A 24,285-nucleotide genomic window follows, 5' to 3' on the forward strand; every position below is an offset into this window, starting at 1 on the left:
ATTATTGTCTATACCAGGAAACTAAAAGCCAAGGAAGTGAGTCAGCATTGTTTTTCAAGTGCTGACATCTGAGGTCTTGGTAAGAGACAGTTGCTAGAAATGGATTCACCTTCTCCCTCCTCTCCCCCAGCTACTCTTCCCCTCAGAGCCAAACATCTAGAGAGAGAGTTGTCTAGACCTTCTATCTCTATTTCCTTACCACCTTACCCACTTCAATATGGTTTTAAGTTCCACCACTCCACCAAAATAGCTCTCATTTAAGGTCATCGGTGGTCTCCAGGTCACTTAATCCACCTAGCACACACATTCTAAATGAGAGCAATATCACCATACGAGGACAAAATTGGTTTGAGGGGGCAAAAACTTTGGGGTCTATGGCCTTCCAAAGGGTCCCAGTACATAAAAATAAGATATATCGGTGTATTAAAATCTCATAGGCGATTCAATCAGTGCAACAGAATAGAGAGCCCAAAAATATACCTACACAAACATAGTCAACTATCTTTGACATAGGAACAAGGGCAATTCAATGGAGAAAGGACAGACTTTTCAACAAATGAGGCTGGAACAACTGTACATGTTAAAAATGTTGAAATGGCAAACGTTTTGCTATATAAATATATTTACCACAATAAAAAAAAAAAAAAGAAAAGAAATGAGCTATCAAACTACAAAAGAACATGGAGGAACCCTGAACGCATTATCGTAAGTGAAAGAAGCCAGTCTGAAAAAACTACGAACTGTATGATTTCAATTATATGACATTCTGAACATGTTAACACTATGGAGACAGTAAACAGATCAGTGGTTTCCAGGGGTTCAGGGCATAAAGGGTTGGGATGAAGAGGTAGGGCAGAAGGCATCTGTTAGGCAGTGAATCTACACTGCTATGGTACCCAGCCACAGTGCCGTCGAGTCGATTCCGACTCATAGTGTATGGTAGGGGCATGATAATATGTCAAAACCCATAGGACTACACAGAGTCCCTGGGTGGCGCAAATGGTTAATGCCCCTGGCTGCTAACTGAAAGGTTGGAGGTTTGAGTCCACCTAGAGGCAGCTCAGAAGACAGGCCTCGCTATCTGCTTCCAAAGAAAATCAGTCATTGAAAACTCTATGAAGTAGAGTTCACAAGGGTTCACTGTGAGTCAGAACGGACTCCACAGCAACTGGTTTGGTTTTATAGGGCTGTACAACTTAATGAGTGAACCCTTATGTAAACTATGAACTTTAGTTAATAATTACATACCAGTATAAATTCATCAACTATAACAATGTATCACAGGAATGCAAGATGTTAATACTGGGAGAAAGAGTATGCAGTGAGGAGAGGGGATATATGGGAACTCTGTACTTTCTGGAGCCCTGGTGGCACAGTGGTTAAGAGATCAGGCTGCTAACCAAAGGATCAGCAGTTTAAATCCACCAGCTGCTCCTTGGAAACCCTATGGGGCAGTTCCACTCTGTCCTATAGGGTCACTATATATAAGTCAGAATTGACTTGACGGCAATGGGTTTGGTTTTTTTGGTTAGGTACTTTCTACACGATTTTTCTGTAAACCTCAAACTGCTCTAAAAAAATAGTGTCTATTCAAAAAAAAATTCATAGGGGGCAATTAAGAAAAAGACATCTTCAAAACATCATTAGAAGAACGATAGAAAAAAAAAGGTTGAGAAACCCTGATCTAACATTTTTTAGTTCTCCTTTTACTTGCCCTATCAGAAATATTTAACATTGTTGATTATTCCTTCCCTCTTGAAACTTTTCTCTCAGCTTCTGTTACATAATATTCACCCTGAATTTTACCCTATACTCTGCACCATTCTTCTCTTGGTCCTCTGTAAGCCTATCTTCCCTACTATGGTGTTCCTTGAAATTCCATCCTAGGCACTTCCTCTTCACCTCTGTATCTTCTCTGCAGGTGACTTTACGTATGCTCTTTGCTTCAGTTAGAGCCCTGGTGGCACAGTAGTTAAGAGCTCGGCTGCTAACTAAAAGGTCGGCAGTTTGAATCTACCAGCCGCTCCTTGGAAACCCTATGTGGCATTTCTACTCTGCCCTGTGGAGTCACTATGAGTCGGAACCAACTTGACAGCAGTGGGTTTTCTGCTTCAGTTACCATCTACCACCACCTGTAACTCAAAGCTACAGCTCCATCATAGCCCATTCCCTTGAGATTCAAACCCATGCACCTACCTGATAATTTAAAAATAAAAAGCTTATCGTGCTCTAGGTGAAAGTTTACAGCACAAATCAGTTTCTCATTCAATAACTTATACACAAATTGTTTTGTGACAATGGTTGCAATCCCCACGTTGTGTCAGCATTCTCTCCCTTACCCTTTACATTCTAGGTTCCCCATATCCATTAGTCCAGTTTTCCTGTCCCTTTCTGATTTCTCATCTTTAATTCTGGGCAGGTGTTACCTATTTGGTCTCATATACTTGACTGAACTAATAAGCATGTTCCTTATGTTACTGTTTTATAGGCCTGTCTAACCTTTAGCTGAAAAGCGAACTTTGGGAGTTCTACCTGGTAATTTGACATTTCCACTTGAATGTCTCAAAAGATTTTTCTGGGAAAAGAATACACAACTTTGGTCAGATTCTCAGGTTAGGAACTAATGCCATACAGTACTTTCAGAAGAGATCATAAAATCAAACACGATAGAGCTAACTAAAAGAACTGATGTAAACAATTATTTTATAAACAGGCTTTTATTCTTCCACCCCACAGAGTTTCCAAGGGCGCCTGGTGGATTCAAACTGCCAACCTTTTGGCTAGCAGCCATAGCTCTTAACCACTATGCACCAGGGTTTCTGATGTCTTTAAGTACTTTTACGTAAATATATCTTCTAGCTGATACACAACAAAAACTAGACTATGTCAGAAATCAATCTGTTTTTTCCAGAGCACTAATGTGAATATAACCGTAGGAGTTCTCTGGTTACGACAAAAGGTATTCTGAAACCGGCATCAGACTTTCAATAAAAGAGAAACGAGAATATAAAAGATTGCAAAATGGCATATAAATCTGCTATGCTGGGTGTTTGAACAACTAAACAAGTAAAAAAAAAAAAAAAACAAGTAGATGTAAATATTTACGTTTTGAAGAGATTCCTGCCAATAAAGTGGTATCATGGCAAACTGCATCAAAAACATTCTTATAGTTACAGGACCAACTTACAAACTCTTGTCCACTCACCTTCCACACAACAAAACCACAACACCAATCCTTGCAAAAGTCAAACTAAAACAGAGACCTAGAACCAAAAGAGGGCTTTCTTTAGACTCTATAGATGCTTTATTTTCAACAATCACAGAAATGTGCCGACAGTAATACTTTCAAATAAAAGGAATTCTGCTTTTAAGGTTAAGAAACAGGCTAATTTCCGGAGTTAAAAAGGTGCCCTGTTAGGAAGGTAATTTCTCAAAGATGTGAAAGAAATCTGTCTCTCTAGCACAACAGGATTAAGGTCTAATCTAGCATGGTCTAAATCACTGCCGCTGATCCTGTTTTTCTGTTCAATTTTTCTCTTTCTTCCCCTTCCCTGATTCTGATAGTATTTTTCCTTAGTGACTTCAGAAATCCCTACCAAGAATAACTTAACATTTCCTACTGGATTCTTTACTTGGATTTTCTTCAGGCACCTCAAATCCAACATGTCCCAAACTGAATTTACCCTTTCCACCTCCACCTCCACCTCCTTCCTGGCAATCTGCTTTGTTGCACCCTGCTTACCCAGTGGCCCAAGCCATGAGCCTGGGACTTATCTTGAATTCTCCCTCTGACAAAATCGTATCAATTCTCTCTCAGCTGCTCTGAAAACTGCCTCCTCTTCTCTGCCTTCCTGGCCCTGGCTTATCTGAGAGGCTGTGTTACAGACTTCAAAGGTTAGATGATAGAGTCAAATCTGTGTTTGCATCTCAATTCTGCCTCTTGCTAACTGTGATCTTAGGGCTATTTCCTTAACTGTAAGTGAAAAGAAAATTATATCTACCTCATAAGAATATTGAAATGAGTAAAGGAGCTCATGTCTCTGAAGCACTCAGCACTATGCCTAAAAAAAAAAAAAAAAAAAAAAATTTTATGCCTAGCACACTGTAAATAATAAATGGTAGCTACTCCTACCTATAGAGCCCTGGTGGCACAGTGGTTAAGAGCTTGGCTCTATGATGCTGAACAGGTTTCAGCAGAGCTGTCAGACTAAAACAGACAGAAGAAAAGGCCTGGCAATCTGCTTCTGAAAATCAGCCAGTGAAAACCCTACAGATATAATGGTCCGATCCTGTTGTACATGGGGTCACCATGAGTCAAGGACCAACTTGATGGCAGCTAACAACATGTGCCAAGTGTTTTGCATAGATTATCATCTCATTTAATTGATACAACAATCCTGCTAGCTGGAAGTAAACAAAAAAAACCAAACCTGTTGCCATCAGGTCGATTCCAACTCACAGCAACCCTATAGGACAGAGTAGAACTGCCCGATAGCGTTTCCCGGTTCCAGAGAGCTGCTGATGGATTCATGGTGACTCCATCAACTTGGCTGGGCCATTATTCTCAGTGGTTTGACAGTCGTATGATGTTTGGATTACTTCCATGATGAGATCTGATATTTCGCGATCACCTCAGTGATGGGATCTGCTGTGAGTAGCCAATCAGTTGAAAGAGAGTTTCCTTGGGCGCGTGGTCTACATTGAATATAACTGGATATTCTAGCAAGGCTTGTGGGCCTTTGCTCGTTCTGGACCCTACAGCTGACTCCTGTTCATCTGATCTCTGGTTTTTGAAACTTGAGCTAGCAGCTTACTTGCGGTCTTGCCTGCCGATCTTGAGATTCATCGACCTTCACTGTCTGTGAGCAAAAGCCCTAATCGCCAACCTGCTGATCTTGGGTTCACCAGCCCCTGTGGCTAGGTGAATCAGAAGCCTCTATCCTGACCCATGGACTTGGGATGTTGCAGCCTCTACAACCGAATGAGATATAAATCTCTCTCTATAAATATTTATAAGTTTTACTGGTTTTGCTTCTCTATAGAACCCAGCCTAAGACAGTGAGTAAAAAGACCTTTTCTTTTTAATTAATACAGCTTCTCTTCCTTTCTCTGACTGTATTACTTCAACAATCTCCTAACATCTAGCCTTGCCCTATCTTACCTATTTCCACAATGTCTGGCTCAAAATTCCTCAAATTAGCTCCTGTTTTCAGGATAAAATCCAAATTCTTTTTTATGATCTTGCCTTTCCTTATCTCTCTCGCTCTCTTTTTTTCCAGTTTGAGATAAGGATTTTGGTACCCGAAGTGTCCAATGACCTCTGGCCATGGCACAGTCTCTAGTCCTTACAAAGTCTTCCCTGGTACATTGCAGCCCTGGGCCAGGGCATGGAGGCCTGTTAGTACTTGAGAGAGGAGCCATCGCAGCTGGGCCATCTGGCTTTTAGGAGAAACAGGGGCTCCTTCCACTCATCCACTCCTGCTGCTAATTCTGGCTCCTGATCACTCCAGGACATTTGGACTCTACATAATCATAGGACCGTCCCTCCCCTCGCCCCCCCCACCCCGCCCCTTAGTGCCAGCTTTCACTTACAGGGACCTTGATGCTGGGATGTTACCTCGAAGCCTCCCTTTACCTCTTCTGTCCCTGCTTCTCCCACATCACATTATGGGAAACCGATGGGCACTCAAAGCTTATGCCCAGCTTGGCAGCCACTCATATCCCAGAAGCAGAGTCTGGCACTGCCCCCTCTGGCCAAGGGTATCATCTCCTTGTTCTGGCTGATGTCTGCCCTTTCTGCCCAACACTGGGCTTGCAGGTTGCCCCCAAACACAGAAGCAACAGGGAACAGAAAGGGAGGGCAGAGCCCAGTCGGCCACATTGCTGATAGGCAGATCGGGATACGATACCCAGTGCGGCTTGTCCAACTCTATCTCATGAAAAGAGGCAGTCTCTCTGTATGAACATTCTCTTCTGGCCACAAGAATCCGTAACCAAGTGGAGGCAAAAGGGGGCAATCTCCACGGGCTCCAAATAAATGTCAGTGTTCTTGGAAGGTAAGGCCAGAAGGTTCAGTAACATCAAAAAGACTGACTGCAAGAAGCTTACATCCAGGCCACAGAAAAGGCTCCTGAAGCCCAAGTTCTTGGCCTTAAGGCCGCAGACAAAACCCTCTCAGTGTAAGAGAGCAAGGTATCAACCTCAGCCTAGGGTATATGTAGGTTGAGCAGGTGAAAGTCACAGGGCAATGAGAAAGCCGAGGATAAAATGATCACAAACCAGGGCCTAGGTATTCAGGTACGTGGAGATCAGGTGGCCGAGAAAGGATGGGAAGCTGGCAGAGCAGCCATCTTGCACCTCTCAGTTCCTACTCCCACTGTTATCAGAGATGAAGTCCCTAACATGGCTTATCCCTTAAGGCTCACCTCTTGACATTCCTTTAGCTTCAAAATTGCCATATTTTCTCGTGAATCACTGCCTTTGCAACGCTGTTTCTTTTACCTGGAATTCCCATCTACCCTTTCCTCAACCCAGATCCCCTTTTGTCTCATCGTACTCCTACTAAGGAGTCCCTGGGTGATGCAAATGGTTAACACTGCTAACCAAAAGGTTGGCGATTCAAGTCCACCCCAAGGCATCTTGGAAGAAAGGCCAGGGGATCTACTTCTGAAAATCAGCCACTGAAAACCCTATGGAGCACAGTTCTACTCTGACACACATGGGGTAGCCATGAGTCAGAATCAACTCAATGGCAACTGGTTTGGCTTACTTCTGCTAATTCTTCAAAATTCAGCTCAGGATCTCTTCCCTGTCCTTTTGCTACCTTGTATCACAATTTAGGGTTCAAAACATAGACTCAGTACTGCCATATCTTCTTGTACCTTTTTCTTTGTCTAAAGATAATAGCAGTCATTAGCATTTACTGAGCATTTTGGACACTCTGGTGGCGTAGTGGTTCAGTGCTATGGCTGCTATACAAAAGGTAGGCAGTTTGACTCCACCAGGTGCTCCTTGGAAACTCTATGGGGCAGTTCCACTGTGTCCCATAGGGTTGATATGAGTTGGGATCAACTCGATGGCAACGGGTTTGATGTGCCAGATTCTACATTAAGCACATTTTCATGTTACCTAATTTAATCCCTTATGAGATATAGATCATTATTATTCCTGTTTCATAGAGAGGAAACTGACGCTTAAAGGGGGCACTTTCCCAAGTCACATAGCTGATAGGTAGCAGAGCTGGGACTTGAACACCTGTCTGCCCATGTTCTTAAACACATGCTACATTATCTCATAACACTTAACATATGGTGTTATAATTATCTATTTATCTGCCTCCCCATTAGTCAGTCAAATCTATCTAGTAAGATCTTTCAAGAGTGGAATTATATTTTTCATCTTCTGAACCCCGTAAATCTAGCATCACGCCTACCAATCAAAAGATCCTCAATAAATAGCTGCTAAATGAATGAATAAAAACATATTATCTGATTCTCATAACAACTAGGTAGTTATTATCAATCACTATGTTTAAAAGCAGACATACGATTATTTTAGAATGCTGCTAAAGTGGTTTGTCTTCAAGTTAAATCATATATACTCTACGCAAAGAGGGCAAAAATGATTTAGTTTCTTCACCAAGGAAAAAGCAAAAAAGAATTTTTAATTATTTGCCAACTATCAACAATAGGGGTAAATTCTCTGATACCATCTGTAAGACAGTCAGAGGCCTACATACTTTTTCTGGGGTCAAGAATATAAATTGAAGAGGAAAAAATTATCCAGGGAGAAAATGGCAATAAAACAAAAGCCTTACACAGAAAGTTTTTCACAAAAATCAACAGTATTACTTGAAGACTACACTATATGATAGGCTTGCCATAATATTTAGGTTAGACACGAAATACCCACAAAAGGCAAGTGAACTGAATTAAATTTCCATTCTGTCTTTTCCTGATGAAAAATGCATATATATGGACACTGAAAGATTTTTTGATACAGAACAGATCACAAAGTTGACTAAATGATTATGTTGTAATAAGACAAACCAAAGGAGCCCTGGTGGCGCAAACAATTAAGTGTTTGGTTGTTAACTGGAAGGTTGGAAGATCAAACCCACCCAGGGATCCATGAGAGAAAAACCTGGCAATCTGCTTCTGTAAAAGCTATGGAGTGGTTCTACTCTGCCACATGGGGTCACTATGAATCGAAATTGACCCATCGGCATCCAACAGAAACATGACAAACCTGGCTTAGATAAAAGAATGAACTTCCTAAGAGCCAATGCCCTTAGATTCTGAAATTGTTACCCAGGGAGATTGTATAATTATAGCTCTGAAGAACATTAAGAATAGAAAAGGTCCTTGAAATAGTTCAATAAAATCCTGCCAAAACAAGGGCATGGAAGCTCCATAGACACATTCAAACTCCCTGAGGGACCAAATTACTGGGCTGAGGACTATGGGGACCATGGTCTTGAGCAACATCTAGCTCAATTGGCATAACACAGTTCATAAAGAAAATGTTCTACATTCCACTTTGGTGAGTAGCGTTTGGGGTCTTAAAAGCTTGGGAGTGGCTATCTAAGATACTCCACTGGTCTCACCCTGTTGGGAGCCAGGGATAGTGAAGAAAACCAGAGACACAAGGGTAAGATTAGTCCAAAGGACTAATGGACCATGACTACCACAGCCTCTACCAGACTGAGTCCAGCACAACTAGATGGTGCCCAGCTACCACCACTGACTACCCTGACAGGGAACACAATAAAGGGTTCTGGACAGAGCTGGAGAAAAATGTTCAACAAAATCCTAACTCACAAGAAAAGACCAGACTTGTGGGTCTGACAGAGACTGGAGAAACCCCAAGAGTATGGCCCTTGGACACCCTTTTAGCTCAGTAATGAAGCCACTCCTGAGGTTCACCCTTCAGCCAAAGATTAGACAGGCCCATAAAACAAAATGAGACTAAAGGGGCACACCAGCCCAGGGGCAAGAATGAGAAGGTAGGAGGAGATAAGAATGCTGGTAATAGGGGACCCAAGGCTGAAAAGGGACAATGTTGACATGTCGTGGCGTTGGCAACCAATGTCACAAAACAATATGTTACTAATTTGTTCTGTAAACCTTCATCTGAAGTATAATTAAAAAAAAATTCTGCCTAAAGCCTGCACTAAACAGCTTCATGAAGACTTTTCCAAAGCCTCCCCACCCTGGTACAATTTTTTTATTGCAGCAGTTTTAGTCAGATTGCTTTTAGGACAACAGTATTATAATATATCTCAAGGGGGAAAAAAAGCATGTGAGACTAAAACATACACAAAGGAACTATTAAACACCTCACAGGAAAGCCATTCTCACCAGTGGGCTGCCACATAAAGATTTCAAAAGTCCTCATACCCTCTCTTGCAAACTGAACAGGATCTTCCTTAGCCCCTTCCAATACAGAAAAATGCTTAGGCTTCTATGGTCAAACAAACTAAAGATACAAATTTAAAAGATTAACATAGAAAGACTAGAAAAAAGATTGATTTTCACCTCCTTTGCCATGAGACCAGAAAAATTAGATGGTGCCCCGCTACCATTACTGAATGCTTTGATCAGAGTCCATAAAAGAATCCCTATCAAAAGGGGGAAAATGTTGAACAGAGATTAAAATTCTCATGGAATCCAGAATTTACAGATCCATGAAGGCTGGATTAACCCCTAAAACTACTGCCCAGAAATAATCTATTAACCTTAAACCAAAAATATCCCTCCTGAAGTCTTCTTAAAAATCAAACAGTAGTTTACCTTATTAGGCTTTTGTTGTTAGGTACTGTCAAGTCAGCTCTGGCTCATAGTGACCCTATGTACAACAGAACAAAACACTGCCGGGTCCTGTGCCATCCTCACAATCCTTGTTATGCTTGAGCCCACTGTTGCGGCCACTGTGTTAATCCATCTAGGTGAGGGTCTTCGTCTTTCTTGCCGACCCTCTACTTTACCAAGCATGATGTCCTTCTCCAGGGACTGGTCCCTCCTGATAACATGTCCAAAGTATGTGAGATGAAGTCTCGCCATCCTCGCTTCCAAGGAGCACTCTGGCTCTATTTCTTCCAAGACAGACTTGTTTGTTCTTCCGGTAGCCCGTGGTATACTCAATATTCTTTGACAACACCATAATTCAAAGGCATCAATTCTTTGGTCTTTCTTATTCATTATCCTGCTTTCAAATGCATATGAGATGATTGAAAATATCATGGCTTGGGTCAGGCGTACCTTAGCCCTCAAAGTGACATCTTTGTTTTTTAATACTTTAATGAGGTCTTTTGCAACAGATTTGCCCAATGTAATACGTCGTTTGATTTCCTGACTGCTGCTTTCATGGTCATTGGTTGTGGATCTAAGTAAAATGAAATCCTTGACAATGTCAGTCTTTACTCCATTTATCATGATGTTGCTTATTGGTCCACTTGTGAGGATTAACTAGTAAAGTTTAGCTTAACTAAGAAAGAATGTCTGCCTTGAGCATTATGGTCTTTTAAGATCTATCTGTATGAGATCAAATTGACAAGAGCAATTCAAAAGATTAGACACGAAACTTAGGGAGCAATGAGTTTATATTAATAGGGGAGGAACAACTCAGAAAAGGAGGGTGAGAATGGTTGCACAACTCAAAGAATGTAATCAATGTCACTGAATTATTCGTGTAGAAACTGCTGAATTGGTGTGTTTTGCTGCGTATATTCTCAACAATAACAATAAATTATTTTTTTAAAAGAATGTAATCTATCATCAAATTGCACATGTAGAAATTGTTCAATTGGTACATGCTTTGCTGCACATATTTTCAACAACAAAAAAAAAAATTTTTTTTTTAAAGATTTATTTCCATCATTCAAAGACAATTCTTTAACATCTTAGGATGTTTTAGTTCTGTCGTTTTCTTCATTGTCATTGTTGTCAAAAGAAACTTTCTAGGAGAACAAAGGGAGGCCTCACTCTACTGGGTTTTAGAACCCATCATACCGCCACGGTAATCAAAACAGCCTGGTACTAGTACGACAACAGATACATAGACCAAAGGAACAGAATTGAGAACCCAAATATAAACTCATCCACCTATGAGCACCTGATATTTGACAAAGGCCCAAAGTCTGTGAATTGGGGAAAAGACAGTCTCTTTAACAAGTGGTGCTGGCATAACTGGATATCCATCTGCAAAAAAATGAAACAAGGGCCATGCCTCACACCATGTACAAAAACTAACTCAAAATGGATCAAAGACCTAAATAAAAAATCTAAAAGGATAAAGATCATGGAAGAAAAAATAGGGACAATGCTAGGAGCCCAAATACATGGCATAAACAGTATACAAAACTTTACTAACAATGCACAAACACAACAAGAGAAACTAGAAAACTGGGAGCTCCTAAAAATCAAACACCTATGCTCATCCAAATATTTCACCAAAAGAGTAAAAAAATTACCTACAGACTGGGAAAAAGTTTTTAGCTATGACATTTCCAATCAGCATCTGATCTCTAAAATCTACATGATACTGCAAAAACTCAACTACAAAAAGACAAATGACCCAATTAAAAAATGGGCAAAGGATATGAACGGACATTTCACTAAAGAAGATGTTCAGGTAGCTAACAGATGCATGAGGGAATGCTCACTATCATTAGCCATTAGAGAAATGCAAATCAAAACTACAATGAGATTCCATCTCACTCCAACAAGGCTGGCATTAATCCAAAAAACACAAAGTAACAAATGTTGGAAAGGTTGTGGAGAGATTGGAACACTTATACGCTGCTGGGGGGGATGTCAAATGGTACAACCACTTTGGAAATCGATTTGGTGCTTCCTTAAAAAGCTAGAAATAGAACTACCATACAATCCAGCAATCCCACTCCTTGGAATATATCCTAAAGAAATAAGAGCCTTTACATGAACAGATATATGCACAGCCACGTTCACTGCAGCACTGTTTACAATAGCAAAAAGATGGAAGCAACCAAGGTGCCCATCAACAGATGAATGGATAAATAAATTATCATATATTCACACAGTGGAATACTACTCATCGATAAAGAACAATGATGAATCCGTGAAAAAATTTCATAACATGGAGGAATCTGGAATGCATTACACTGAGTGAAACTGGTCAGTTGCAAAAGGACAAATATTATATGAGACCACTATTATAAGAACTCAAGAAATAGTTTAAACAGAGAAGAAAATATTCTTTGAAGGTTACAAGCGGGGGGAAGGGAGAAGGGGTTTCACTAATTAGATAGCAGATAAGAACTATTTTAGGTGAAGAGAAAGACAACATACAATACAGGAGAGGTCAGCACAAGTAGACTAAACTAAAAGCAAAGTCTCCTAAATAAAGTGTACTCTTCAAAGGCCAGCGTAGCAGGGGCTGGGGTTTGGGGACCATAGTTTCAGGGGACATCTAAGACAGTTGGCATCATAAAATCTATTAAGAAAACATTCAGCATCCCACTTTGGAGACTGGTGTCTGGGGTCTTAAACGCTAGCAAGCGGCCATCTAAGATGCATCAACTGTTCTCAACCCACCTGGATCAAAGGAGAATGAAGAACACCAAAGACACAAGTAATTATGAGCCCAAGGGACAGAAAGGGCCACATAAGCCAGAGACTACATCAGCCTGAGACCAGAAGAGCTAGATGGAGCCCAGCTACAACTGATGACTGCTCTGACAGGGAACACATCAGAGAACCCCTGAGGGAGCAGGGGAGCAGTGGGATACAGAACTCAAATTCTCATGAAAAGACCAGACTTAATGGTCTGACTGAGACTAGAAGGGCCCCAGAGGTCATGGTCCCCAGACCTTCTGTTAGCCCAAGACAGAAACCATTCCCAAAGCCAACTCTCCAGACAGGGATTGGACTGGACAATGGGATAGAAAATGATACTGGTTAAGAGTGAGCTTCTTGGATCAAGTAGACACACGAGACTATGTGGGCAGCTCCTGCCTGGAGGGGAGATGAGAGGGCAGAGGGAGTCAGAAGCTGGCCAGAGGGACACGAAAATAGAGGGTGAAGAGAAGGAGTGTGCTGTCTCATTAGGGGGAGAGCAACTAGGAGTATATAGCAAAAAAAATGAGAGACTGACTTGATTTGTAAACTTTCACTTAAAGCACAATAAAAAATTAAAAAAAAAGAAACTGTTTCCATTTGGTCCATAGCTTGAGAGAATTTCAGGGGTGGATAAGAAGCTGTGTTGGGACTAGAGGCAGAGGCTCAGACAGTAGCTCCAAAGGCAGAAAGCTGTGGCAGTGCCCCTCAAAGGCTACTGAGTAATATTTTATTAGGAATTTTGCATTTATAAGATAAATCAATCTATAATCATGCTTTCTTGTCCTACCCTTCTTAGGCTGGCCTCCTATAATTATTAGGGAAGCAGCCCCTGTTTTCTATTCTCTGGAAGTTGATGGAAAATTCCTGGTATTTTTTTCCTCTAAATATTTGGAAAGAATTCACCAGTGAAGACATCTGAGCGTGCACCCAAGCCTAGATTTTTCTTTTTGGGAAGTTGTTTTTTTTTTTTTTTTAATTGTTTTTCTTGTTATTGTTGTTGTTGAGACTATATACGCAGTAAAAGCACAAACCAACTCAAGTTTCTACATGCACATTTCAGTGACACTGATTACATACTTCCAGTTGTGCAACCACTCTCATCCTCTTTCTGAGTTGTTCCTCTCCCACTAACATAAACTGACTGCCCCCTAAGGTTCCTATCTAATCTTTCGAGTTACTGCTGTCGCTTTGATCCCAGATAGTTCTTAAAAGAGCATAATGCTCAAGGTGGACATTTTTCTTTAATTTCTTCTTGAAGCTTGAAAAAATATATTTTTTTATTGTACTTCAGATGAGAGTTTACAGAACAAATGTTTGCCATTAAATAGTATACATATTGTTTTGTGACACTGGTTAACAACCCCACGACATGTCAACACTCTTCCTTCTCGACCTTGGGTTCCCTAGTACCAGTTTTCCTGTTAACAACCCCACGACATGTCAACACTCTTCCTTCTCGACCTTGGGTTCCCTAGTACCAGTTTTCCTGTTCCCTCCTGCCTTCTAGTCCTTGCCCCCGGGCTGTTGCACCCCTTTAGTCTTGTTTTGTTTTATGAGCCTGTCTAATCTTTGGCTGAAGGGTGTACCTTGGTAGTGACATCATTACTGAGCTAAAAGGGTGTCCAGGGGCCATATTCTCGGAGTTTCTTCAGTCTCTGTGAGGCCAGTAAGTCTGGTCTTTTTTTGTGAGTTAGATCCTCTATTGTGATCTCTGTCAGAGCAGTCAGTGATGGTAGCCAGGCACCATCTAATTGTACTGGACTCAGTCCGGTGGAGGCCCTGGTAGATGTGGTCCGTTAGTCCCTTGGACTAATCTTTCCCTTGTATCTTTAGTTTTCTTCATTCTCCCTTGCTCCCAAAGGGGTGTGACCAGCAGAGTATCTTAGATGGCCACTCACAGGCTTTTAAGATCCCAGATGCCACTCACCAAAGTAGAATGTAGAACGCTTTCTTTATAAACTATGTTATGCCATTTGAGCTAGATGTTCCCCAAGACCATGGTCCCCACAGCCCTCCCCACAGCCCTCAGGCCAACAATTCAGTCCCTCAGGGAGTTTGGATGTGTCTATGGGGCTTCCATGACCTTGCCTTGTACAAGTTGTTCTGGCTTCCCCAGTATTGTGTACTGTCTTACCATTCACCAAAGTTAACACTTACCTATTGTCTATTTAGTATTTTTCCATCCCTGCCCCTTCCCTTCCTCCTAACCATAAAAGGTTGTTTTCTTTTTGTGTATAAGCCTTTTCATGAGTTTTTACAGTAGTGGTCTCATACACTATTTGTCCTTTTGTGATTGACTTATTTCACTCAGCATAATGTCATCCAGATTCATCCATATTATGAGATGTTTCACAGATTCATTGCTCTTCTTTATTGTTGCGTAGTACTCCATTGTATGTATGTACCATAGTTTGTTTATCCACTCCTCTGTTGATGGGAATCTAGGTTGTTTCCATCTTTTTGCTATTTTGAACAATGCTGCAATGAACGTGGGTGTACATATGTCTTATTCATGTGACAACTCTTATTTCTCTAGGATATATTCCTAGGAGTGGGACTGCCTTATCATATGGTATTTCTATTTCTAGCTTTCTAAGGGAAGTGCCATATTGTTTTCCAAAATAGTTGTATCATTTTGCATTCCCATCAGCAGTGCATAAGAGTTCCAATCTCCCTGAAGCCTCTCCAGCATTTGTTATTTCCTGTTTTTTTTTAATTACTGCCAGTAATGCTGGGGTGAGATGGTATCTCCTGGTGGTTCTGATTTGCATTTCTCTAACGGCTAGTGATTGCAAGCATTTCTTCACATGTCCGTTTGCTGCTTTAGTATCTTCTTTGGTGAAGTGTCTATTCATATTCTTTGCCCATTTTTTAATTGGATTATTTGCCTTTTTGTTGTAGAGGTATTGAATTTTCCTATAGATTTTCGAGATTAGACCATTGTCTGATTTGTTTTAGCCAACAATTTTTTCCCAGTCTGCTGGTTCTCTTTTTAATCTTTTGGTGAAGTCTTTTTTGATGTGCATAGGTGTTTAATTTTTAGAAAATCCCAATGCCTAGGTTATCTTCTGGAGTTTGGGTGTTATTGGTTATGGTTTGTATCCTGTTAATTCCGTATACTGGGGCCTCTAGTGTTGATCCTATTTTTTCTTCAAAGAACGTTAATATTTTTCGGCTTTATATTTAGGTCTTTGATCCATTCTGAATTAGTTTTTGTATCTGGTATGGGTCCTGTTTCATTTTTTTGCAGATGGACATCCGGTTTTCCAGTACCATTTGTTAAAAAAGACTGTCTTTTCCCCATTTGATGGACTTTGGGCCCTTGTCAAAGATCAGGTGACTGTAGGTGGATGGATTTATGTCTGGGTTCTCTATTCTGTTCTGTTGGTCAATGTATCTGCCGTTGTACCAGTACCAGGCTCTTCTGACTACGATAGCTGTAGAGGAGGTTCTGAGGTCAGGCAGTGCAAGTCCTCCTACGTTATTCTTCTTCAATAGTGCTTTACTTATCCGGGGCTTCTTCCCTTTCCACATAAAGTTAATGATTAGTTTTTCCATCTCTAAAGAATGTTGTTGGTATTTGGGCTGGTATTGCATTGTATTTGTAAATTGCTTTGAGTAGAGTTGTCATTTTCACAATGTTGAGTCTACCTATCCATGCGCACGGCATGTTTTCCCATTTATCTAGATCTCTTTTGGTTTTTTGCAGTACTGTTTTGTAGTTTTCTTTGTATAGGTCTTTTACATCCCATGTTAGATTTATTCCTAAGTATTTTATTTTTTTAGGGGCTATTAAAAATGGTATTGTTGTCCTGATTTCCTTTTCATCGTTCATTTTATTGATGTATAGGAATCCAACTGATTTTTGTATGTTTATCTTTATCCTGCTACTCTCAAGGCAGACATTTTTTACTAGTTAAGGTAAACTATTAATTTGTTTTAAGAAGACTTCAGGAGATATTTTTGGTTTAAGGTTTAAAGATTATCTCAAGGCAACGGTTTCAGTGGTTCATCCAGCCTCCATGCCTCCAGAAATTCTGGATGTTTTCTCTTTGGCGAAATGTCTATTCAAGTCCGTTGCCATTTTATGGTTGGGTTATTTGTCTTTTTGTTCAGTTGTCAAAGTTTCGTATATATTTTAGTTATTACATTCTTATCAGATACATGGTTTCCAAAGATATTCTCCCAGTGGGCAGCTTGTCTTTTCATTTTTTTGGTCAAGTCTTTTGATGGACAAAAGTTTTTAATCTTTATGAGGTCCTAGCTTATCCATTTTGTCTATGTTGCTGTAAAAAAAAAAAAAATTAGCATAGTATACTTACAAAAATACCTTGTGGGGGGGAGGGTGCGGCTGGCAACAAAACATATAATACATTATTTGCATAAAAATACGGTACTCATATTTTCTATTTCTTCTTCTATTTTAGCATTTTCTTTTTAAAAGAATTTGTCTATTTTATCAAAGGCCACTTTTAAAGTATTAAAAAGTAGAGATGTCACCTTGAAGACTAAGATGAGCCTGACCCAAGCCATGGTGTTTTCAATAGCCTCATAGGCATACAAAAGCTGGACAATGAATAAGGAAGACTGAAAAAGAATTGACAACTTTGAATTATGGTGTTGGCGAAGGGTACGGAACATACCATGGACTGCTGAAAGAATAAACAAATCTGTCTTGGAAGAAGTACAGCCAGAATGCTCCTTAGAAGCAAGGGTGGCGAGACTGCGTCTTATATACTTTGGACATGTCGTCAGGAGGGATCAGTCCCTGGAGAAGGACATCATGCTTGGCAAAGGGTCAGCGAAACAGAAGAAGACCCTCAATGAGATGGATTGACACAGGGGCTGCAGTGATGGGCTCAAGCTAACAGTGATTGTGGGGACGGTTTAAGACCAGGCAGCGTTTCATTCTCTCGTATACAGTGTTGCTACAAATCAGAACTGACTCAATGGCATCTAACAACAGCAACATTTTATCAAAATTTTCAGTTTTTTTAGTATAAGATTGTTCATAATGTCCTCTTTTCATTTTAATGCCTGAAGGCTCTGAGAATACCACAGAACACAGTTCTACTTTGAAACACGTGGGGCCACCATGAGTCGGAATTGATTCAACAGCAACAGTTTTTTTTGTTAAGGCTCTATAGTTATGCTTCCTTTTTCGTTACTAATATAGGTAAATTTTGTTTTCTCTTTTCTTTTTAGTAATTAATAAAAGTTATATGCTCCTGGTAAAACTAAGTTTTCAAAGAATCAACTTTTGGCTTTGTTGATTTTCTCAGCTGCATATTTGTTTTATATTCCACTGATTTTTACTCTTTATGACTTTCTTTATTTTGGTTTGATTTGCTGTTTTCTCCTAGCTTCTGAACATGGAAGGGTTACTAATTAAACATCTTATGACTCTTCATTGAGTTGCAACAGCATTGACAAGAAATTGGTAACTGAAGTAATTACTAATTAATTTGGTCGTCTGGTCCAATCTTGATACTCCTACAGGCTCCATGTGATGTTATCTATCACCAGAGATGTTCACCCTTTTCTCTGCTAGGCAGACAGAGTGCAGGGTCACCACCTTAATCCAATCAGAAGCACATCATAATCAAGGTTGTTTTGCATTTGAGTAAGGCTTATTTGCTATGAGTTGGAATTGACTCAGTGGCACAGGGTTTTTAAGGGTTATTCTATAGCTGGTTAGACCATCTTCTCAGCATGTACCTCTCCATGGCTTTCAACTGAAAGCCAGGTATGTTCATTGGGTCCTCACTCCCTTCCTCCACCGTAGTAAGGTTTGAAAACTACTCTGAATCTCCTCACTGCCCAAAGACTATAGAAAGTTTCCCTCTGCTCAGATGTGTTCAGTTTAGTTTTTTAGCATTCTTTCTTTCACAACTTTAGAATTTAGAGTGTACCTGGAGAGGAAAACTAATGGTGTGTTTGAGACCCCTAAAGTCTCTAATTTTGTTACTTCAGTCCTTCAATACCACCAAAAGTTCTGCTGGTTTTTACATCCCCCAGCAGTGGCCCTGTGCCTGGTACAAATCATGTTGAAATACACACTGTACTTAAAAGAACATGCTCATCTAGAACCTATGCTTGCCCTTCTAGACCTGCTTCAGATACTCAGGCTCTTAGGATTATCTACTTACTCCAGCTTTCCAAGGACATTTTCAGGGGATACACTGTCCTTTTTCCTAGGTTTGTCTTCCTGAGAGCAGAGTGCCCCTCTGACGTGTACCTAGGCTCAAAGGGTAAATATGGGATGGCTATTTGCAGGGCATCGTGTACAGCGCTTGGCTCTCTGAGCTGGGGTGAGCCCAAGCATGTATTCAGGATTCTTTATAATACAAAATGGAGATATGGGTAGGAGGAGAAGCGGGGTGGGCTGGGGACTCTCTCCCCGAGCTGCCATGTTCCAGCATGTAACTCAGAAAAAAACTCAGAGGAGCCTATGAATTCTAAATTGGAAACTGACCTTCTTGGTCATTATGAAATCCTGTTCATCAAAATAAAGAATATATTTTATTTAACAGTTTTTAACTTGGTTTATAGTGTTTAAATATTTAGATGTAAGGTACATAAGTACATAAGCCTGCATTTGTTAGAGGAAGGCTTGAATGAATGATTCCATGAATGAACTATAAATGAATGAAAATACAAGGCAAAGCACTTAACAGAGCTCAATAAATATTTCCTTTGCTATGGTTACTACACCAGGGGTACTTGCCTTTTAAAAGAACACCTTTTCTAAATAAAGAATACTTGTTATAAAAGTAATCACCCATTAAAATGAAAGAAGACTAAATAATGTTGAAGGAAAGTGTTACTAATAAAAATGGTTTATTTGCTTTCATTGAGTTGAAGGACCATTGAAAAGAAATTAGTAAACCTTTAGGTCCAAAGACTATCCACTAGGCTACGTGACCCTACTGTTAGCACATTACAATAACCCTGTAGCTATTTCTGTTATTGTATTATAATGCAACAAAAGAAACTGTCTAAATTCCTGTGGGATAAAAATCAGGATCAGCACAAAGCTGGTTCCTATGAGGCGGAAGTCAGACATATCTCCACTCTCCAACTTCTTCACCATTTCTGACACCAGTTGTTCCCTCCACAGCACTCTCTACTTCTTTGCTAAATTTGATAATTCATTGTAATGGCCACAGAGAACTCACAGACCATATTCACAGTTATGTAGTTTATTAGGGAAGTAACAGGCTACAATTTGGGATCAGGATCAACTTGGAAGTAACAGCCACAACTCACGATCAGGATCAGAGAACATACAGTCAAGGTCTGGAAGGGTCCCCTGAAGTGGAATGCACATCCATCCCTTCTTTAGCGCAGAGAAGATTCCGAGAAGGATAGCCCTCTCAGCTGCTCTCCACTGTCAGGCCTCTCCACCATCAGCCTATATGCCACTAACTGGCCCAACTCATAGCCAGTACAGTAGCTCACACAACTCTCTAAGCTGCTGCTCTCCTAGCAGTAGCTCTCTGCCATAAGGCTCTCCACTGCTAACTGGCCCAGCTCACGGCCAGTGTAGCAGCTTGTTTAGCTCTCTTAGCTGTTCTCTGCCATCGGCTCTCCACTGCTTACAGGCCCACCTCATAGCCAGTGTAGCAGCTTTGAGACCACTCAGCTCCCATGTCACTCTGCTGCTCTGCCAGCTAAGTTCTTAGCCAGCATCTCTCTCTCCAACATCTGCATTTCAGTTTCAGCCATTTATATATCCTGATTTTCATTAGTCACAAGGCAGGGCCTCCCTCACCAGACCAGAGTTTAATCAATCCTCAATTACCTATGAGGTATCAATCACCTCAAGTCTTGTTAATTACCAGACAAAAGTATTAAACATCTAGTTGTTTGTAGTCTACCCAGGAAATGTCAATCAACCTGGGAAAGCCCCTGGGCAAAAGTAACAAAGCCTCTGGGGAAGAAAACAACCTGGGAGCCCAGCCCCTACCCCAAGCTGCTTCTTCAAAGAACTAGGGCAAAGGTAACACCTCCTCAGGGCTTAGGGGGAAAATCTCCCAAGCTGTTTTTCCAAAGAGCCAAGGGAAAAGGCCAAACAAAATAACTTATCACCCCATGTATGATATATAATATTACAAAAGAAAAGTGTTATTGCCTTATCTTTTATAGCACTTCACAAATTTCAAAGTACTGTCACATTTAATTAGCACATTGTTTAGTGCCTTACACATAGTAGGTCAATAATATCTGATAAAATGAATCCTAATATTTGATCTATGAGATTTCATTATAATTGTTTAAGGATTCCTTAGAAGTCAAGGAGCAGTATGAAGCTTGATAAGACTACCGAGGTTGTTTCACCAAAGAAGACATTCGGGCAGCTAACAGACACACGAGGAAATGCTCACGATCCTTAGCCATTAAAGAAATGTGAATCAAAACTACATGTCAAAGGTCAGCGGCGCAAGGGCGGGGGTTTGGGGACTATGGCTTAAGGGGACTTCTAAGTCAATTGGCATAAAAAATTCTACTATGAAAACATTCTGCATCCCACTTTGAACTGTGGCATCTCGGGTCTTAAATGCTAACAAGTGGCCATCTAAGATGCATCAGTTGGTCTCATCCCAGCTGATCAAAGGAGAATGAAGAACACCAAGGTCACAAGATAACTATGACCCGAGACAGAAAGGGCCACGTGAACTAGAGACTTACATCATCCTGAGACCAGAACTAGATGGTGCCCGGCCACAACCGATGACTGCCCTGACAGGCAGCACAACAGAGAACCCCTGAGGGAGCAGGGAAGCAGTGGGATACAGAACTCAAATTCTCATAAAAAGACCAGACTTAATGGTCTGACTGAGACTAGAAGAATCCCGGCGGTCATGGTCCCCAAACCTTCTGTTGGCCCAGGACAGGAACCATTCCCGAAGACTACTCATCAGACATGGAAGCGACTGGACAATGGGTTGGAGAGAGATGCTCATGAAGAGTGAGCTACTTGGATCAGGTGGACACTTGAGACTGTACTGGCATCTCCTGTCTGGAGGGGAGATGGGAGGGTAGAGGGGGTTAGAAACTGGCAAAACAATCACGAAAGGAGAGACTGGAAGGAGGGAGTGGGCTGACTCATTGGGGGAGAGTAAATGGGAGTACGTAGTAAGGTGTATATAAGCTTATATGTGACAGGCTGACTTGATTTGTAAACTTTCACTTAAAGCACAATAAAAATTATTAAAAAAAACTACATTTCACTCAACATTACTGGCACTAATCAAAAACCAGAAAATAACAAATGTTGGAGATGTTGAGGGGAGATTGGAACCCTTTGGCACTGCTGGTGGGAATATAAAATGTTACAACCACTACGAAAAACAATATGGTACCTACTTAAAAAGATGCAAGTGGAAATACCATAAAATCCAGCAATCCCAATCCTAAGAATATATCTAAGCAAAATAAGAGCCATCATATGAATAGACAAGTGCACACCCCCATGTTCATTGCAGCTTTATTCATAATAGCAAAAAGGTGGAACAACCTCAGTACCCATTAACAGATGAACGAATAAACAAATTATGGTACATACACATGATGGAATACTCTGCAATGATAAAGAACAATGATAAATCCACAAAACATCTCACAACATAGATGAATCTGGAGGGCATTATGCTGAGTGAAATAAGTCAATCATAAAAGGACAAATTCTGATGAGACCACTATTATAAAAATCAAGAAAAGGCTTATATACAGAAAAAAACAATCTTTGATGGTTACGAGGTAGGGAGGAGAAATAACTTACTAGACAGCAGACAAGTATTAACTTTGTTGAAGGGAAAGAAAACAAACAATATAGGGGTAGTCAGCACAACTTGACCAAGACAAAGTCACAGAAGCTTCCTAGACACATCCAAACACTTTGAGGGGCCGAGTCCCTGGGGCTGAGTGCTGGGGACCATGGTCTTGGGGGACATCTAGGTCAACTGACATAACATAGTTCATAAAGAAAAGGTTCTACAACCTACTTTGGTAAATAGCATCTGGGGTCTTAAAATAACTTACGAGCAGCTCTAAAATACATCTATCAGTCCTATCATATTCAGAGCAAAGGAGAATGAAGAAAACCAAATACACAAGGAAAACAGTCCAAAGCACTAATGGACAACATGAACCACACCTTCCACCAGCCTGTGCCCAGAAGAACTAGATGGTACCCAGCTACCACCACTGACCACTCTAACAGGGATCACAATAGAGGATTCTGGGCAGAGCAGGAGAAAAATGTAGAATAAAATTCATGTTCACAAAAAAAGACTTACTGGTCTGACAGAGACTGGAGAAACCCCCAAGACTATGGCCCCCATATACCCTGCTAACTCAGAACTGAAGCTACTCCCAAAGTCCACCTTTCAGCCAAAGATTAGACAGCCCTCTGGAAACAAACAATGACACAAGTGAGAAATATGCTTTTTAGCTCAAACAAGTATACGAGACCAAATGGGCAACACCTGCCCAAAAGCAAAGATGAGAAGGTAGGAAGGGACAAGAAACCTGGACGAATGGACACGGGGAACCCAGGGTGGAAAAGGAAAGGGGAAGAGCGCTGCCATATTGTGGAGATTGCAGCCAAAGTTATAAAACAATTTGCATATAAATTTTTGCATGAGAAACTAATGTGCGCTGTAAATTTTCACCTAAAACACAATAAAATTAAAAAAGAAAGGAAAAAAAAGAGACTACTGAGGAATTTGGTGAAGACCTGTATATTAAAAAGCATAACTATTCGCCGTCTCTCAATACTCTTACCCAGACCAAAAGCAGTTCTTTCCCATTGTTTGTGTAATTAATGCCACTGGATTGTACACCTGAAGATGGCAAATTTTATGTTTTGTATATTTTACAATTAAAAAATAAGTTGTTTTCACTACAGATCAGAAGGCAAAACCACTGCCTGATTATTTTTAAACCTTAACTTCCTAAAACATCTTAACTAGTAATTCAAGGCTCACAATGAGGATCAAAGAGCTTACTTTTCAATTTTCTTCTTACGTTCTTTTTGCCTTTGTTGTTCCTTTACTTGTTCTCGCTCAATATCCATGAAAAGTCGTTTGTATCTCAGGTATTGCTTTTGACGCTAAAGGAAAGAAGTTATAATTGTTATGATTCTGCTCTCAAGAGGACTTTTCAAAGAAGGAATATACCCTTGTGCCACAGACAAGAAAACTATATGATAGAGAAGTCACGTGGGACTAAGTCCTTAATTCTGTTCTGTTTATAGGGACTCATGATAATATTATGTACAGCAAGAGTTTTATATAGATCAGGCACATAGCTATTAGGTGTTGTAGACAAACCAGAGAGAAAAATAAACTAGTATGCCCTTAGTACAGTCCCTTGTCAACAGCACTTGAGGAAATGAGCATATATTATATGATATATATTATATTTAAGTCCCATAAAAGCAGAGCCACAGAAAGAATGTGAGAGGTATTTTTACAAGAGAACACTAGTCACTCTAACTTTTCAAAATGAAAACCATGCCACAAAAGCATACTCTAAGCCTGGCCTACCACAGGGAAAAGGGGGATAGAAGGGCTGAGGTACATTAGAACATCAGATTCTTAAAGGGACCAAGGACAATAAAAGCAAGTGCTACTACCTTGTGTGTGATCTGTTCATACATCTGGATTTAAATATTCTCTTTCAA

At 40.4% G+C, this 24,285-nt stretch overlaps 1 protein-coding gene across 12 annotated transcripts in view; it reads right to left on the reverse strand.

Annotated features, from left to right (window-relative positions):
• The window catches only part of CCDC15 (coiled-coil domain containing 15), a 124,623-nt gene that overhangs the window by 37,101 nt on the left and 63,237 nt on the right, over positions 1 to 24,285 (reverse strand). For 10 of the 12 annotated variants that reach the window (XM_064268901.1, XM_064268908.1, XM_064268905.1 and 7 more), the window contains one exon: positions 23,609 to 23,712. In XM_064268901.1, coding sequence (XP_064124971.1) covers positions 23,609 to 23,712 — 104 coding nt within the window. Of the gene's footprint in view, positions 1 to 14,727; positions 16,883 to 19,397; positions 21,619 to 23,608; positions 23,713 to 24,285 lie in introns of those variants that run through there. The other 2 variants (XM_064268906.1, XM_064268907.1) reach the window with 2 other exon arrangements.

The sequence above is a fragment of the Loxodonta africana genome, chromosome 15 (assembly GCF_030014295.1).
Source record: "Loxodonta africana isolate mLoxAfr1 chromosome 15, mLoxAfr1.hap2, whole genome shotgun sequence".
Classification (NCBI taxonomy): Eukaryota; Metazoa; Chordata; class Mammalia; order Proboscidea; family Elephantidae; genus Loxodonta; species Loxodonta africana.